Below are 19386 nucleotides of genomic sequence, written 5' to 3'. Positions count from 1 at the left end.
TTTTATGGAAAAACAAGGTCAGAAACCTCACTTGGGGGAGATTCTCCACCCTAGATTAATGACTCACCAGGCGGAAGCCCTGTGAGGTCCGGTTAAGAAGAGGGTCCCCCACGACCTTGGGGTCCCGGAGTAAAGACCTCGGTGTTCCTCATGGCTTCCTAGATTAGAAAGGCAAAATCACTGTCGGCCTGATCTGGACACTCAAGACGCTGGCCCTGCCGCGACCTGGTTTAGCGGTTCTAGAGGTGAATCGCAACTGTTTTGAAGAATGTTTTGGCTGGGGGAGCCATAGCGGCGGCGCACCGGAAGCGGCGCGCCGGAAGACCGGCGGGCGTGGCGGAGACGTGTCTAACTGGGATGCCTGGAGGCTCTTTCCCTGCTGTTGGGATCCGGAAGGCTGTGCCTAGTCCACCTGCACTTCGTGGGCCCAGCGGAGCAGCGTGGGGCGGCGGCGGCGGAGGCCCAGGCTGGCAGCGGCGGCTGCCGGGGGCCCAGCCATGGCTGAGTCGGTGGAGCGGTTGCGGCAGCGGGTTGAGGAGCTGGAACAAGAACTCTCCAGAGAGAGAAGCCGGCAGGTCGTGGGCGGCCGGACCCGCATCGAGAAGATGAGCTCCGAAGTGGTGGACTCCAATCCCTACAGGTGATCCATGGCGGGGCGGGCAGGGCCACGCTCCTCTTGCGGGGAACAGCAGGCCACCTGAGGCACCTTTCTTGCTGTGGCGGTCCTGTCCCTACATGGGCAAGGCCACGTTTTAGTGCTAGTCAGAAGATAATCCTTGCTGAGCGTAGTGGCTCGTGATTCATTCCAGCATTCGGGAGGGTGAGGTAGTGGTGTTGTTGCGAGTTCCAGGCCAGCCTGGCCTCCATAATGAGTTCTAGGCCAGCTTGGGCTGTATCTTGAGACCCCTTTCTCCTGCAAAGAAAATCCAAGGCAGACATCCATATGGTTCAGCTGTTGTGCCTGCTGTCCTGTGCCCAGTTTTCTGCCACCCTTGACTCTTTATTAGTCTACCTCGCTCTGCACAAGGCTGATTGCTAGCAAGCTCTGTCAGAACATGACATCTTATGTAAAGCTGCCAAAGAGAGACTACAGTTACTGAAAGACCTTTCAGTATAACTGAGATGAGGCAGGGCGAGGGAGAGTTGATTACTAGGGGGCTCAGAAACATCTCTGACTATCGACTTTGCTAGGCCTGCTTACTGCTGACCCTAAAGGACTTTCTAGTTTATGAGGGAGAATACAGAGCAGTGGTTAAGTGGTCTCAGCATCACGACGGAATGAATTCATTTTTCAGCGTACTGAATAGCCAGTAACTTCTAACAGCTGCTAAGCTGCTTCAGATTCCTTAGTGTGAAGTGGTACCATAGGAACGCCTGTTTCTGTCATAGTTATGAAGACTGAAGCAGTCGGTTTATGTGAAGTTCTTAAAACAGCAGTTGTACATGGCAAACCTCGTACAAGACTGCATTCAGGAGCAGGCAGGTAGACCTTTCGGTTCCATGTGTTTTTCTTTTCACCGTAGCCCTATGGGATTGCTGTGATTTCGAGCTTATTCCATAGGTGAGAAAAGTGAGTGTTACAGAGCTGCTTTAGATAGATTGTAGTAGAGAATAGGATCTGGGTGACGTTAGGTTTCTCCCCCATGAGTCTGTAAGCCTGTGAGTAGTGGATAGAAACAGGGTGGTTTTAACATAAGTGAAGTTCCAGAAAGAGCAGTGTGTGCGGTGGGTCTAGAGACACTCTCAGGTGCTGATGTCGGAAACTCTTGCAGGTGAATGTGTGCAGATGCGTGTTAGAGACCTGCTGGGGCTAGGCTAAGTGAAAGCACGTAGGAGAGCAGGCATCAGGAAGACACAGCTGCCGCCTTGAGGACTGGAGGCTAGGGAGGCAATGGAAGGTTCTAAAGCAGCCAGCCAGCGGTGAACACTTACGATCTAATCTGTAGGCCAAGGCTGCAGGGGTGGAAAGTGTCTGTGTGGCAGGAATGGACATTTATGAGTGAAATCTTCAGAAGACTGAAAAGCAAGCAGGGAAAAAATACTGCAGTAGTATGCACTTATAGACATGGTCACATCGAGTTGAAAGTGGGAAGAAGGGGGCCAACCAGAGGACTGTTGACTTTCTAACAGCCCTAGATCCACCTGTGCCATCAAGAACAAACTATCTAACACATTTTATGTACATAGTGTATGTGTGTATACATATGTGTATATACACATACATACACACGCACAGAGTACACGTACACACACACACACACATACACACACACACACACACACACACTTAGGTAATAGAGCAGATGGGCAGTGGCTGAAGTGCTTAGAATCCTTGGGATTCAACAGATGCTTCCAAAAGTAGACATCATCCATCATGAACAGAGACCATTAGCTTATTTCACTTTCTATATACTAATACAGCATGGGAAAATTATGACATTTCATATTGACCCTCAACATTTAAACTATTGGGTGTAGATCTTGTCTATACATTAGGATAAAGGATGTTCTTTAAAAGAAAAATGTTTCATAGGCTACTCCCAGGAAAGTCCCATGTTTTTAAACCTACCAAGTGGTTTATCCCTACCTAGTAAAAGTTAGCTTTTAAGGTCAGTAGGTTGTCACAGAGATCTGTTTGCTGGCATTAAAGGTGTTGCCACCACTGCCTGGCCTCTAAGGCTGACTAGTGCTTTAGCTCTGCACTCTGATCTTCAGGCAAGCTTTATTTGTTAGAACACAAACGAAAATATCACTACAGTGTGGGGCTGGAGAGATGGCTATGTGGTTAAGAGCACTGACTGCTCTTCCACAGGATCCAGGTTTGATTCACAGCACCGATAGGGAAGTTCACCATCCTTAACTCTAGTCCCCAGGGTATCTGATGCCTTCTTCTGGCCTCTGCGGGCACTGCATGTACCTTCAGTAATGCATGTATACATACATATACGCACATAACCTGCAAACTACTCATACATATGAAAAATACGAATAAAAAGACTGCAAGCGCTCTGAACCTTTTTTTTTTTTCTTGAAGTCGGCTGATGGCACTGAAGCGAATGGGGATTGTCGGTGACTATGAGGTATGCTAAACCTTTCCCAATTTCCCAGCCTCTGAGCGCGATCGCAGTGAATGAGAATAATTTCTGGCGACAAATCAAATGAAGAGCAGTAACCAGTACACGTTTCATTTTGTGTTCACAGAAAATTCGTACTTACGCTGTAGCAATAGTAGGTGTTGGCGGAGTTGGCAGTGTGACTGCCGAAATGCTGACAAGATGTGGCATTGGTAAGGTAAAAAGACTTCTCTTTGCCTGTCCAGTAGGGAACTGTTGACCCCTGCAGCAAATCAGGTACAAGTTAGCGCTCTTCTGCTCAATCAGTGCTTTGTTGATTTCTGTTTATTTATGGAATAGCTCTTCTCAAGAGGCTGAGTCATAGCCCTCTCCAAACAAAGGCTCATGTTATTGCTAATTAAACAAAGGACATTTAATTGTGTTCAGGAATTTTTGTTTAGGGTAGTGTAATTTGGAATTATTTTAGATACAGAACCTGTTAGAAATGGTTCTGGGGTGTCTCCCACCCCCAATAGATTCCTAGTATTTTAGCAAGGCAAAAATTTTACTTCTGCTGGAGGGTGTATAGCTATGCCAAGTCAAGCAGGCAGGCTCACCCAGTGAGGGTTCTGCTGGGTTTTTATTCCTAATGTAAGGGCTTCTGTGCCCCACTGAGTGGTCAGAGTTCAGCCCCACACTCTTACGTAGCTGACTAACTCCAGATAGCACAGCTGATGAACACAGTACAACTTTGGGAACAGGATACAACCTTGAACATGTATTTTGATTTCAAGAAATGCTGACCCTGGAAGAATTTGAATTTCTTCCAAGAGACCACTTTAAAGTTATTATTTTTTATATATCCTCTCATACAATACATCCTGACTGCAGCCTCCCCTTCCTTCACTCCTCCCAGTCCCCCCCCCAACAGTTTTTTTAAAAGTGTTGTCTTATTTGACCTTTGATACAAAAGACTGTAGGACATTTAAGTGGATAAAATGTGCAGATGAAGTGCCAGTTAAACTCAGATAATGGAAAGTGTTGAATTTGAACCAGGGATGTTTTAGATTTTTTTATTTAGCCCATTTTGTTTTCTTTAAAAAACAGACTTGAATTGTAGAACCTTTCTGCTGGAATTTAATCTGTCAATCTTAGGTGTATGAAGCCAAGGACTATTGATATTACTTAGTTGAACAGATAAATTTTGCACAATTATCTGCTCTTTGTTATTTTCATAAAACATGCATTCTCCAATATCGTTTGTTAATAAGTTAATTTTAAATGATATTGCTTGCAGAATTGGTCCTCATTTATCAATATAAAAATGATGCCAACAAAATACTTAAAATGCTTCTTATAATTTTAATATCTTTAAGGTGGTTTATAGAAGCAGGCCAAATTATTGCTTGCTGAGGGCTTGAGTACCTGGTTGATTGGTGGGATGCTGGAGATGCCCGAGGTCAGTGGTAGCCATGTTAAAGCACACTGCCAGACCTGTTCTGTGGTTTTAGTCCTGCAAGTGTCAGAGAGCTTGAGACCTGTCATATTGACTTCCAGGCAATCCTGATACTGCAGAAACTAAACCCTGAGAACCACTGGAGCCTTGCCTGGGCATTCGCTAGGAAGGAAGGCCTAAGGTGCAGTGCATACAGCTGATCAGAATTCGTCTTTTAGTAGACGCTGCACGTTAGTGTTGAGGAAGTGCTCTTTGCCCCAGTAACGGTGTCAGGTGGTACAGACGCTGCTAGATGAGGCCACAGCAGTCATTCCCGAGGACTGCTGTAATGAGGATCACCGGGAAGACTTGGCTAGTGCCATGTCCAGTTACTCCCATGATAAGCAGTTAGGAATTCTGGCAGTGAGATGCAGACACCTGTGTTTTCCCTAACTCTTCCGGTGATCCCACTGTATACCCAATTTTGTAAGCCACACTAAACAGTTAAGTTTCAGAATTCTTTCTCCTTTCTGTAAAACGGATAAGCAAGAAGCTAATTGATTAAGCTTAGTGGGGAAATGGTGCCTAGAAAGCCCAGAGCCCATTTCTTATCTCTGCAGGTAGCTGCAGTTCCCTGGATGACTAAGTCTGCATCAGGGGCTTTGCTTTCCAGATGTGTGGCAGGCCAGAAAGTTGACCTAAGCCAAATAGCGACAGTGTTACAGTGCCCACTTTTTTTTTTTCACAAAGCCAAATAGGAGTCACAAACTCAGATTTAGTACTCTGTCTCACCTACTAAATATTATTGAGTGAGCCATGGTTTAGGGACTTTGGAGTTATAAAGGGCCTAAGTGGTATCTTTGCTAGCTAGATACTAAGGTTCTCTGGGTATTGTCATAGGCTTTTGTTTGTTTGTTTGTTTGTTTTAAATTTCTGTGTTGAGAAGCATAAAATCAGGTCTGGGGATATAGCTTTGTGGTAGAGCAGTTACCTAGCATAGATTTGGTTGCAGGTTCAATCCCCAGCAGTGGAAACAAACAAAAAGAGAGAGAGAGAGAGAGAGAGAGAGAGAGAGAGAGAGTAAAATCTCATTTTTCTAGATTTCTAGGATCTGACCTCTTCATACTGAAGAGAAATGTGATCTGCTCATTTTAGGTGATATGTGTACAGTGGCAAACACTGAAGTAGACAAGAATAAAGCAAGAAAGAATAATTAACTTGTTGATAATTCTCTTTGGTAATGATTTTTAGCTTCAGCTTGGTTGTGTGGTGTGCTGTACAAAGAGAGTCAAGGGAATAGAGCAGGCTTCCCTTTCTCACTGAGCCAGTCTGTAGAAGCAGCACAGCATGGCGTCGGGGAGAGCCCTGCATCAGCTGAGCGCTGTTCAGCAAGGCCCCAGCCACCTTGTCACTAAGCTGAGGATAAAAGATGCTGTGCATTTACCTCACAGGACATTTAGTAAATCGCTGTAAGGCACCAGGTGTTTAGAATTAACTAATGTTATTTCACCACCAACATTAAGCCTATCAAATGAAAAATCCAGTAGTGTCATGTCATTTTTCACTGAAATACCACTATTTTCATTTTAGTTGCTGCTTTTTGACTATGATAAAGTGGAACTGGCCAATATGAATCGACTTTTCTTCCAGCCTCATCAAGCAGGGCTGAGTAAAGTTGAAGCCGCAGAACACACCTTGAGGTAATCATAGTTGCAGCAGAGGGCCGCATGCATTGGAGTCCTGTTAGCTGCAGTTGCAGCAGAAGGCCACACGCAGTGGGGTCTTGTTAGAAAATGAATTTTTTACTTACTCTGAAAAAGTTTTTCCCCCAAGCATTTAAGAACTGTTTAAGTGGCATGTGGCAGCCCATGCCACACATTCCAGCACACAGGACGTTGAGGCCATGTGAGGAGTGGTGTAAATTTGAGGTCAGCCTGTGCTGGAGAGCAAGTACTGGGCCAACCAGGGCTGCGTGGCAAGGCATAGACTCAGAACAAAAACCCAAGTCAGGCAGTTCTTACTTTAAAGGCCATACCAAAATGGGTAGTGGCCAGATTTGGCTCATACGCTGTGATTTACCAATCCCAAATATTCTTGGACTAAACTGAAAAAGACATAAAGAAACTATCAGGCTGTATTGGGGCTAAGGCTTTGTTCCCAGCACAAAGGTTGTTCTGGGTTAGAATGGGAGCATTCTTGAAATCTTTTATGAGTCCATATTAGGGTGTCCAACATTGGCCTTGCAGCAGGATGTAGTCACCAAGTGCAGTGTAGAGCTGCTCTCGGCGCTCGTCTGCGGCAGCTGCAGCACGTGGGCAGAGGGCTGGACCCAAACGATGCATGTGTTTTCATCCAGGAAATGCAACAGTGGCAGCAGAGGACGACTTTGGATCTTCTCAGACCATTTAAATCCTCCTTGCTGCTTCAACCCTCTCCTCTGCTTTTCCTTTGTTTATTTGTCAGAAACAGCACAGGTCACTGGCCCTCTGCAGACGTGTGAAGGGTGTCACCCTAGCCTGCCTGTCTTCACATTGGCAGATAGAAGCCTTTTCTGTCCTTCCGTCCTCTTCTTACTAGGAGCGTTTGTAATATTTGCTTTTCCCGCTCAGGAACATTAACCCTGATGTTGCGTTTGAAGTTCACAACTACAATATCACCACCGTGGAGCACTTTGAGCACTTCATGAGCAGAATAAGGTGAAATTTGTGAAGGTTTCGTGGGATGTCCTGATGTTCAGCCTGGTTAAACAAGGGCTAGAAAAATCTAGTGACAGTTTTTTCAGCTTTTAGGAAAAGTAATTTTTGTGTAACATTTATGTATTAGACTGTAGTCTAACACACAGACATATGTATGTCCCAAAAAATAAAATTGGGGGAAAATCCTTCTGAAATGACAATGATTCAGCAAGCGGCCCTCAGCTTTATGTTCTGTGCTCTAAACGGATTTTATCCCTGAAAGTCATTTTCTTCAGTCTGTTGGGACCCCTGAAGTAGTTTGATTCAGTTAGCTTTATTCGATGTATGTTTGTAGGGAAGTGTAAACAAGGCAGAGAAACTCCCTGAGTTCAGTGGCACAGGCCTATAATTTCATCATAAGTTCGAGGTTACCCTAGGCAACCTAGACCCTTTCTCAAAACTATAAAAAAATAAAGTAAAATAGCCCTCTATGTATCTCACAGGGCACTTACTTGGCATGCCTGAGGCCCTGACTTGTGTCCCAACAGGACTGAAAAACTGAACCAAAACAAATATCTGTGAGAACCCATAGAGAGATGACAGCCCCATGAATAGACTTCATGCTTCCTTTACTAGTAATGGGGTCATTAATGCTCTAACTCTTTATGTGAGGTCATTAACATTAAATACTCTGTTATAATTGTGTTCAAACATTTAATAAAAAAAACTGACTGCACAAATAAAATTCAGTTGGTGTGTTTTGTGTTCCACTGGGTATATTGATAAACACTTGTAAATCCAGCCCTTGGTAGGCGGGAGCAGGAGGATCACAGTTTGAGATCTTGCTTCAAGCAGCAGTGGGGTTTATATGGGCCATGGGATTTGGGTTCATATGAATGGTGGAACCAGTGACAGTCCTTCTGCCTCAGCCTCAAGTGCTAGGCCTACAGGTGTCAGCCACCAACCCTTAGAACCAAAGAAATGTATTTTGTATCCTCCGTGTTTTTCAAATACAGTTTACTTTCCTTCTCTAGTAATGGCGGCTTAGAAGACGGAAAGCCTGTTGACTTAGTCCTTAGCTGTGTGGACAACTTTGAAGCTCGGATGGCCATCAATACAGTGAGTGTTATGGAAGGGGTCACAGCCCTGGCTCTAACCTGAGTATTGTAACTGAGCGTGATTCTAGGTTTAAACTCTGTACAGCCTGCTTTAAAATGTGTGATGGGAGCTTCTGCCTGGCCTGTGACGCATTACAGTGTCTCACTCTCTTTTGTGTGAAGTAGCAGATGTTTCTGCTGTGTGGTTTTAAAGTAGATGAGTATTTTATGATGCTTATTCTAGTCACCACTGGGTTTTCATTACATTCAGTGTGTGTGTGTGTGTGTGTGTGTGCGCGCGTGTGTGTGCGCGCGCGCGCACGCATGTGTGTGCCACCATATTCCTGTGAAGGTCAGAGGGCAACTTGAAGGGGTTGGTTCTCTCTGTGGGATGAGACCATGTGTGATCTAGGAATTAAATTCAGGTCATGAGCCTTAGAGGCAAGCATCTTTCCCAGCTGAGCCATCCTGCCAGCTCTCCATTGGTTTTAACTTTTTGTCTTACTAGGATTAAATATATAAATTGAAAACATTTCCCAAAGATAAATATTTTTATTTTGAATAACTTTTAAATGATTCTTATGATTTTTGTATTGCTGAAGTTTTAAAAAAGTAAGTTTTTCTACTAATCCAGAGAAATCTAGGAAGCAGTGGTTCAGTGTAAGGAATGGAGCATCCTTTGTGTGGAATATGGACGCTGTATCTCAATTATTGCAGCTCTTCTCTCTGACCGCGAAGCCTCAGGATCCATTTAGATAACACCTGATAGTCCACAAAGGAGGATGGCAGTAATTTGTGATGCTTTGTGTTTTCCCCTTTTTCTGTTAAGGCTTGTAATGAACTGGGTCAGACGTGGATGGAATCTGGGGTCAGTGAAAATGCAGTTTCCGGGCACATCCAGCTCATGATCCCCGGAGAGTCGGCGTGTTTTGCGGTAGGCATTGTCTCGGCTCACTGTCACTGTTAGACATCAGTGATCTCCCATAACTGGTGTCTGTAAGTCAGAGGAGCAAAGGAATGTGCAGGGATACTATTTGGAGCATTTCGGATTGTTTTACCCTCTTTTGTTGGCAATTGTTGTCTTCTTTCTCATGTAGTGTGCGCCACCGCTTGTAGTTGCTGCAAATATTGATGAAAAAACCCTGAAACGAGAAGGCGTCTGTGCAGCCAGTCTCCCCACCACCATGGGAGTGGTTGCAGGGATCTTGGTTCAAAATGTATTAAAGTAAGTGATTTTTCTGAATAGTTTTGTATGCTTTTGATTAAAATGTATTTCATAAAGTACTCCAAGAGTTGATATTGTCAACTAAGTAGTTATCTTATACTTAAATTTTCTTCTAAGCATATCATACATACATGGAATTTTATTAGCATTATGTGTGTGCGCGCAAATGTATTCATGTATATATATGAGTATGTGCACACATATGTGTTTATTTAAATGTCAGTTACTCCCTGCATTTGGAATAACTTTGAAAAAAATGATACAGCAATATTCTGTATACCCAGAACATTGGCAGAACATCACTGGGCAAGAGGGCTATATTATGAGAATGCACCATTAGGCATTTCGGTATGCATACATTCATGATTGTGTGTGCAGGCATGCACATGTGCTGCTTGTAGATAGCATCAGTAGATGGCCTCACTCGGTAGTCCTTGCCTTTCACAATGTTTGAGGTGGGGTCTTTTTTTGTTCGCCTTTGCTTACACCAGGATAGTTGGCCTGTGAGCTTGCAGGGACTCTCCTGGATGCCTTCAATATTGTTGTAGGAGCACTGGAATTACAGTCACACACAACTGGCAAGCTTTTACATGGATTCTAGGGATCTGAACTCAGGTCCTCATGTTTGCATGGCAGACCCTTTGCCCACTGAGCCATCTCCCCAGCTCTCATTCTGTTTTATACACAATCTTCTATACAGAAGCTGTCATAGAGTTTCTGTTACTGTGATGAAACACCATCACCAAAAGCAACTCATGAAGGAAGGGATTTATTTAGCTGACACTTCCACATCTTACTCTATTATTGAAGGAACTTAGGGCAGGAATTCAAGGAAGCTGGAGCAGGAACTGAAGCAGTGGCTGTGGGGAAGTGCTGCTTACTTGCTTGTTCCCTATGGCTTACTTAGCCTACTTTTAATAAAGTCCAGGGCCACCTGCCCAGGAGTGTCACCACCCATAGCGAGCTGGACACTCCATTAATCACAAAACTGCCCCCACAGACTTGTCTACAGACCTTTGTGATGGAGGCGTTTTCTCTTCCCAGATCATCCAGCTTATGCTAAGTTCTCAAAAACCCAACCAAGACAGAAGCTGTTCACTAGAATGTCATTTGACAGGAGGGGTCACAATGGAGCTCTGTGGGTGTTGAAAATGCTCTTTGACTTACATCAGTGACTTAAGTATAGCTTTATGTTTACTGCACTTAAAATTGCAGTTTATAGAAATACCAGTTTTTAGAATTAGATTTAGTATGACACTTCAGATTTTTGTTTGTGTGTGTAGGGGGCTATGCATGTGTGCACATGTGTATGAAGTATGCTTTTTTGTGTATCCATGTGTGAAGGCCAGAGGGCACTGTTGTGTCTCTCTCTATTTCTTTACCTTTAAAATGACTTTTCCTGACCTCATTGATGACAGTTTCATGCATGTATGAAGTGCAGTCTGATTACTGTAGCCTCCTCTCTGTTTTCTCTGTTCTCCTTCTCCACTGTTGCCCCTATACATCTCCTTCTCACATCCATGACGTCGTTGTTATTTAGCCAGGATCTGTACGGCCATGGGTTTGGAATGTCTGCTGGTGTCTGGTGGGCACTCAGTGGGTACACAGCTGAAGACAATGACTACCCTTCCTCAGAACCCACCAGTAGACAGCAGTTCAGCAGGGAAGAGGGATATGTTGTAGGGAGAGGCTGCTTGTTCGTCCCGGCTACCCGGCTAGCTTAGCCCCAAAATAACCACACAGAAACTGTGTTAATTAAAACATTGCTTGACCCATTAGCTCTAGCTTCTTATTGGCTAACTCTCACATCTTGATTTAACCCATTTCTATTACTCTGTGTATCACCACGTGGCAGTGGCTTACCAGGAAAGATTCGGCATGTCTGTCTCTGGCGGCTCCATGGTGTCTCTCTCCTATTTTGCCTTTCTTCCTCCCAGCATTCAGTTCTGTCTTCCCCTCCTACCTAAGTTCTGCTCTATCAGGCCAAGGCAATTTCTTTATTCATTAACCAATATAAGCAACACACATCAGGGATAGGCTCATCAGCCCCTCCCTGACCCATGACTGACTGTTGGTATTGTGTAGACCCTTTGCGAACAGCCATAGCTGCTGTGGGTGCCCTGCCCAGTAGATAGTATTTTCAGCCCATCTCCTTGTCTTCTGCAGTGTTCCCTGAGCAGTATGGAGTGGTATAAATGTCTGTATTCAATTCTGTTCATTGCAGAGGCTTTTCTCAGTAAGGCTGGGGAGCATCTGTCTATGGGTACAAGCTTAAATACTTAGAAGACAGCCTGCTGCCATAGGCTACCTAAACAGCAGTAGTAATTTGCCCATAGGGCCTAAGACTTTAACCACAGGTTTCTGACTGCATTTACGGTAGTAGGTTTGAATTCCTTTTTGTGGAGCAGGCCTCATATCCAATCAGTGAGTGGGTGGTTCTCACCCCACACCTCTGCCAACAGTAGTGCCATCACTCCACCCGAGGGCCCATCTTACCTGGCAGGTTAGTATTATTGAATGTAGGGATTGCAACTAGGTAAGGCAATTGATGCCTTTTCTTCCACAGGAGCCTGTAGAGCACCTTCTGGCACTACAAAAACTAGCCAATGGGGAAGAGGCTTCAGCTCACTTCCAGCTTCATTTCTCTATGCCTTGCACTGAAGGTGTGTTTCATGTTATTTTTTGAGACAGGGTATCTTACTGATCTAGGACTCACCATTTTGGCTACACTGGCTGTACAGCAAAGCCCTGAGATCTTCCTCTCTCCGCCCCCTCTCCCTCTCAGTCTGGAATTACAAGTTCATGGTGCTATGGCTGCCTTCTTATTGGCTGCTGGAGACCCAGACCCAGACTCCCAGGCTTCCACAGCAAGTCCTTTATCCACTGAACCATCTCCCAACCCCTGATTGCTCAGGTTTAAAAACACATCTCTCATGCTGCAGTTTCCCTGAGTTCCGTGTGCTGCTCTGCAGTTTAGCATGCCATACTTTACTTGCCAGCAGTTTATCTTTATTAGAGGCTCAAAGATAATAGCTCGTTATCCGGTGATGAGAAGTAGTACCCTTGCCTTGCCTTCTTCATTCCGCAATCACTCAAGCAGCCACTGTGAGCCGAGTTTTATAAATAAGGTGGAGAAAGTTGCTGTTTCCTAGGTTGTTAGAAAATTCATTATCTACTCCAAAGTTTTTTTTAGAAATTCACTTCTAGTACTTTTTTTTCCTTATTAAGTATAATTTGATTTTCTTTTTTTTTTTCTTTTGTGTTTTAAGATGTGGTCTCATTATATACCCCTGGCTTGCCTGGAACTCACAGAGACCTGCCTGCTTCTCCCTCCCAAATGCTGGGATTAAAGGTGTACCCCACCATGCCCGGCTAATTTGATTTTCTTTTCCAGGTTTCTGTTAAATTTTGGCACTGTCAGTTTTTACCTTGGATACAATGCAATGCAGGACTTTTTCCCTACCATGTCCATGAAGCCAAACCCTCAGTGTGATGACAGAAACTGCAGGAAGCAACAAGAAGAATACAAGGTAAATACAACCAGTCATTGGTCAGGAAGCCTGAGGATCACATGACAAGGCCAGTAACTTTGAAAAAAATTTGCAATATAATATAAATGGTTCTGGATTTTCATAGTTTTATAGTTAATTTAGCATACTTCAGAACAATGCCCGTTCTTGCTTTTGGTAAGATAAAAGTCCCATGTGAATTCTTGTGGAGTGCTGCTGCAGAGAACTGAGAAGAAATCCCGATGTTTGGTGCTGTTTGTTTTCTACAGAAGAAGGCCGCGGCCCTGCCCACACAGGAGGCTGTACCCAAGGAGGAGGAGGAGATAGTCCATGAAGACAACGAGTGGGGTAGGAAGCCTTTGTGCACCGGCCTCACTTTGGAAGCACACTCTTTGCTGGGAGGGAGAATAAGACTACATGAAATTTCAGATAATTCTTAGACTGTTTTCTGCAGGGATGGGGGGTGGGTTGTAAGAGTGTACAAAGATATAAGTGATTCTTAGAGTTTTTTTGAGAATGCACACAGGTCACATTTAATCCTCCAGGTATTGAGCTGGTGTCGGAGGTTTCAGAAGAGGAACTGAAGAACTCTTCGGGTCCCATTCCCACCTTACCTGAAGGAATTACAGTGGCATACACAGTCCCAAAGAAGGTATTTGTGAAACTCGATTTACCCATATGTAAATATCAGAGAAGAGAAAATACATATTTATCTTCCTTCAGCTTCATCTTACATCGAAGGCTATTGAAGTGTTTCCTGTCTAGATATCTATGCAGTTAGCCTTGTCGCTAAGGAGACAGGCACAGCTCTTTGGAAACTGAGAAAGTAGAGACTTGGAAAAAATCCACGGATGTATCCAATATAATAGATTTAGTTTAAATTAAAATATTACTTTCACACGGTTTGCAGTTGGAGATGCACCTGGATGTGTAATAAGACCTGGAAGCAGAGGTGGTGGCGGGGGGGCGAGAAAGAGAGCAGACACACGAGTAAACCTACAGAAATACAGACTTTCTCAAGTGACAACTGACAGAGCAGGGGCTGGACTCACCAGGCAAAAGATAAACAAATAGGCAGTTGTTACTGAAAAGTTGCTGAACGTTATTAATCATCAGGGCACGCAGATGAAAACAGTGAGGTGCATGTCACTCCGAGTGGAAAGGTCAGTGCTGGCAAGGATGTGCGCAGAGGGATCCTGGGATGTAGCAGTGCCCTGCTGTCAGGAATGGAAAGCAGTGCATCTGGTTTGGAAAACAGAATGGTGGAGGCTCCTCTAAAAATTAAGAGAATTACCATATATGTGATGTATGTGAGCCAGTGTTCTCATGGGCGGTAAGTATCTAAAGTATATATAGCCAAAATGCCCACCGATGAATCAAAGATACACACGCGCGCGCGCGCACACACACACACACACACACACACACACACACACACAGGAACACTATTGAGCCATAAGAGGATGGCAACCTGTCATTTGTGAAAAGACAGATGGAACTGGACGTAATTAAGTAAAATAAGATGGCACAGATAGACAGACTCCACATGATCTCACTCATGTGGGCTCTAAAAGGTTTGATATTATAGAAGCCGAGAGTGGAGTGGTGCTCCCGGTGAGCGGGGAGGAGGGCGGAAGGCTGGCCAGCAGCTTGTAGGTTACAGCTTTCTAGGAGCATTAAGCTATGGTGCCTGTCGCAGAAGGGTAGCTGTAGGTAGTCACTGTTGTATGTTAGGTAGAAGGAGTGATTTTTGAATGTTCTCATTACAAAGAAATGGTTATCCTGGCAAACATCACACAGTATATACACGTACCATAACTTCATGGTCTACTATAAATAACAGTTATTTTATATTAAAAATACGCTCAGTAGAAATGTCAAGAATATTGAAGTTGCTGCCTCCTGAACAAGATTTTGGTGAGGAATATAAAGAACTGCATTTTCCCTAAATATTTCAAAATGTACTTATCAGAGAAAATCAGCTTTTTAAGCATGTTGAGCATGGGTAAAGCAAACTGTTAAGGACACGCACTTTTGTATGGTTGTTTTCATTGCATTTCCCCTTTTGTTGACAGCAAGAGGGTTCTGTTTCTGAGGTAACAGTGGAAGATTCTGGTGAAAGCTTGGAAGATCTCATGGCCAAGATGAAGAACATGTAGACCGTGGACTAGCATTTGGTTTATTTCTGTACTTATTTTATTCCCTTAGTATTAAAGTAAATCAAAACTAATAAAACTTAGGGCCGCCTTAACTGGCATGTGAATCTTTACTGAGTTATCATGCTGTGTGGAACACTGGTGGTTGTTTCCCTCTACAACAGAAAGGAGAGGCGAGGCCAGTCCCATTCCATATTTTCCTTTACAGTAGTTAATTCCTTGTCTATGGACTGAGGCCCTGGACTATAAGAGTGCAGATGGAGGATGGATGTTTAGCCTGGCAGCTGTGGCCAGCAAGTGTCTTGAGTGTTTGAATAGCTTCCTGCCAGTTACCCACTACTACTAATCTGACGAGGAGTGACTTCACACAGTCAGCCTATAGAAAAAAGGTCCCTTCAGATGTTTCTTAGTGAGATATGTCTTTTTCATTGGCAGTGTGTGAACCTGTGAGTTAAATATTTAAGACAAAGCATAGATAAATGCAAGCTGTCTTTGTGGACAGACAAGAACATTCAAGAAAAAACATCAATTGAATTCTGGTTTTTACTGCCCAAGAAAAAGGCATTGCCTTCTGTAACAGAAATGCCTGGAGTTGCCATGTTACTGAATAACAGACACAAGACTGTGTGCACCATAGAGACTGTCTACATCATAGAGACTGTCTGCATCATAGAGATTCTCTACATCATAGAGACTGTGTGCACCATAGAGACTGTCTACATCATAGAGACTGTCTGCATCATAGAGATTCTCTACATCATAGAGACTGTGTGCACCATAGAGACTGTCTACATCATAGAGACTGTGTGCACCATAGAGACTGTCTGCATCATAGAGACTGTCTGCATCATAGAGACTGTGTGCACCATAGAGACTGTGTGTACCATAGAGACTGTGTGCACCATAGAGACTGTCTACATCATAGACACTGTGTGCACCATAGAGACTGTGTGCACCATAGAGACTGTCTACATCATAGAGACTGTGTGCACCATAGAGACTGTCTACATCATAGAGACTGTCTACATCATAGAGACTGTCTACATCATAGAGACTGTCTACATCATAGAGACTGTGTGCACCATAGAGACTGTCTACATCATAGAGACTGTGTGCACCATAGAGACTGTGTGCACCATAGAGACTATCTACATCATAGAGACTGTGTGCACCATAGAGACTGTCTACATCATAGAGACTGTGTGCACCATAGAGACTGTCTGCATCATAGAGACTGTCTACATCATAGAGACTGTGTGCACCATAGAAACTGTCTCCATCATAGAGACTGTGTGCACCATAGAGACTGTCTCCATCATAGAGACTGTCTACATCATAGAGACTGTCTACATCATAGAGACTGTGTGCACCATAGAGACTGTCTACATCATAGAGACTGTCTACATCATAGAGACTGTCTACATCATAGAGACTGTGTGCACCATAGAGACTGTCTACATCATAGAGACTGTCTACATCATAGAGACTGTCTACATCATAGAGACTGTGTGCACCATAGAGACTGTCTACATCATAGAGACTGTCTACATCATAGAGACTGTGTGCACCATAGAGACTGTCTACATCATAGAGACTGTCTACATCATAGAGACTGTCTACATCATAGAGACTGTGTGCACCATAGAGACTGTCTACATCATAGAGACTGTGTGCACCATAGAGACTGTGTGCACCATAGAGACTATCTACATCATAGAGACTGTGTGCACCATAGAGACTGTCTACATCATAGAGACTGTGTGCACCATAGAGACTGTGTGCACCATAGAGACTGTCTGCATCATAGAGACTGTCTACATCATAGAGACTGTGTGCACCATAGAAACTGTCTCCATCATAGAGACTGTGTGCACCATAGAGACTGTCTCCATCATAGAGACTGTGTGCACCATAGAGACTGTCTGCATCATAGAGACTGTCTACATCATAGAGACTGTGTGCACCATAGAGACTGTGTGCACCATAGAGACTGTCTACACCATAGAGACTGTGTGCACCATAGAGACTGTCTACATCATAGAGACTGTCTACATCATAGAGACTGTGTGCACCATAGAGACTGTGTACACCATAAAGACTGTCTCCATCATAGAGACTGTGTGCACCATAGAGACTGTCTACATCATAGAGACTGTCTACATCATAGAGACTGTCTACATCATAGAGACTGTCTACATCATAGAGACTGTGTGCACCATAGAGACTGTCTACATCATAGAGACTGTGTGCACCATAGAGACTGTGTGCACCATAGAGACTATCTACATCATAGAGACTGTGTGCACCATAGAGACTGTCTACATCATAGAGACTGTGTGCACCATAGAGACTGTGTGCACCATAGAGACTGTCTGCATCATAGAGACTGTCTACATCATAGAGACTGTGTGCACCATAGAAACTGTCTCCATCATAGAGACTGTGTGCACCATAGAGACTGTCTCCATCATAGAGACTGTGTGCACCATAGAGACTGTCTGCATCATAGAGACTGTCTACATCATAGAGACTGTGTGCACCATAGAGACTGTGTGCACCATAGAGACTGTCTACACCATAGAGACTGTGTGCACCATAGAGACTGTCTACATCATAGAGACTGTCTACATCATAGAGACTGTGTGCACCATAGAGACTGTGTACACCATAAAGACTGTCTCCATCATAGAGACTGTGTGCACCATAGAGACTGTCTGCATCATAGAGACTGTGCATCATAGAGACTGTACATCAAAGAGACTGTGTACATCATATAGGCTGCTCCGGAATACTTCAGCTTGATTCCCTAAACAGATGTTAGCAAGGCTTGTCCTGAGTAGTGGGCAAAATGAAGAACTCGAAATTGCTTTTGCAATGAATGACAGGTATTTGTTCCCTGGAAGGGGTTCTATTTCTTGACTGACCACTTAAATTGTAAACTGATGACATGTGAATTATTGACGATTTGTACCTTGAAGATAATTGAATCTATAAATATCTAAATTGTGTGTATTGGGAAATGTTAACAAAAGTTAAAAGTATCATTTCTAAAATAAAGTTGTAAAGACCAATTCTAGGCATCAGTTTAATGTACTAACTTTGAGATTCTAGGATTAAATGTGATTTTTTTTAATGTTTATAATGAAGACAGGAAGGGAGTATGCCTAACTTTGAAACTTAACATTCATATTATCTTGGTAAATTTTTATAAATATTTTCACAGAACTTAGCATATTAGATTGGAGAATAACTTTTCAAGTTGCTAGATATGTTTTAAATTTTTAAAATGAAATTTATTTTCAGAATATTTAGAAACAGTGACCCATGAATTTTCTAAGGTTTACTTGAAATTGTTTGACTGTCAGGTTTGGTTAAGGCACAATACATAGCATAGGATCCACTGTCTTCTACAGATCTGCTCTTTCTGGTTCTTAGGCTGCACCAGATTCTAAAGTGTCTCACTTTGCTAGTATCTTTCATTGGAAACTACTGGATTATCATCTCAAAAATAAGTAAAAATAAAGTACAGCAGTAAGTACCAATTGATCCCATATTACTCTCCTCATAGTCTATAGCCACAAAGACTTAAGGGGTAGCAGGCAGTGAATGAGAATTAACACCACTGAGTTGTGAATTACCAGAGGTTTGGCCAGATTTGTAAATACTATGAATCCTAATGAGAGAAAGGAGAGCGGTCCCAATATCGTCTTAACACCCAGAGTCTAGATGATAGTAAAGCTGTTCATCACTTTGTTTCTTATTGTTAGTAGAATGGTAATCTGTGGTTCTGCTCAGGTTTTTGTATTTTCTCATGAAAATACTCGCTGATGCCCACAAATGTGAGCCAAAGGGAAAGGCGGTGGCTCTAAGACTATGTCAGAGAAGCTTTGCCTCAAATCACATTTTTGCTTTTCCTGTTTCCCTTTCTGTAAAGTACTGAGGACAACTTATAGCAAAACTTGGTTCCTACCAATTGTTTATGAGGGACTGGTCTGAAAATTACCATTTTGCTGTGGAGGTGTATGTTAATGACATGATCTGAGACTCACATCTATGGTAGTGTAATCTGTGAATCAAATAAGTTAGTGTGAACATGATTTGAGACTCACATCTATGTTAGTGTGAACATAATCTTACTGTTCAGATTGCAGATCTATACACAAATGTTTGTTGTAGTTTTATCTTAGGCATTCTCATGAAAGCAAAAAATACTGCTAGTAAATAATGAGATAAAAA

The 19386-nt window shown here is 43.3% G+C and overlaps 1 protein-coding gene across 2 annotated transcripts; it reads left to right on the top strand.

The window, feature by feature from the left end:
• The first annotated feature begins 307 nt into the window (after positions 1 to 307).
• On the top strand, positions 308 to 15245 carry Uba5 (ubiquitin like modifier activating enzyme 5). 2 transcript variants are annotated; one of them, XM_087905501.1, is made up of 12 exons: positions 308 to 640; positions 3035 to 3080; positions 3202 to 3291; positions 6079 to 6188; positions 7098 to 7184; positions 8198 to 8282; positions 9090 to 9194; positions 9358 to 9485; positions 12880 to 13015; positions 13264 to 13342; positions 13540 to 13646; positions 15070 to 15245. In XM_087905501.1, the coding sequence occupies exons 1-12, from the start codon at positions 498 to 500 to the stop codon at positions 15151 to 15153; spliced, it is 1200 nt and encodes a 399-aa protein (XP_087761627.1). In that variant the 5' UTR covers positions 308 to 497; the 3' UTR covers positions 15154 to 15245. The 2 variants fall into 2 exon arrangements, with proteins under 2 accessions (XP_087761627.1, XP_087761626.1); XM_087905500.1 differs by lacking the exon at positions 15070 to 15245 and adding an exon at positions 14111 to 14336.
• The last annotated feature ends 4141 nt before the right edge of the window (positions 15246 to 19386 follow it).

The sequence above is a fragment of the Myodes glareolus genome, chromosome 4 (assembly GCF_982192425.1).
Source record: "Myodes glareolus chromosome 4, mMyoGla1.1, whole genome shotgun sequence".
Classification (NCBI taxonomy): Eukaryota; Metazoa; Chordata; class Mammalia; order Rodentia; family Cricetidae; genus Myodes; species Myodes glareolus.
This window is presented reverse-complemented; position numbering and strand designations above follow the sequence as displayed.

Excerpts from the sequence above, each read along its gene's own strand:
- Uba5 (XM_087905500.1), top strand. The coding sequence starts at position 498 with ATGGCTGAGTCGGTGGAGCGGTTGCGGCAGCGGGTTGAGGAGCTGGAA. Across the intron at positions 7,185-8,197 it reads CACTTCATGAGCAGAATAAG|TAATGGCGGCTTAGAAGACG; the intron begins GTGAAATTTGTG and ends TTCCTTCTCTAG. Across the intron at positions 13,647-14,110 it reads CATACACAGTCCCAAAGAAG|GGCACGCAGATGAAAACAGT; the intron begins GTATTTGTGAAA and ends ATTAATCATCAG.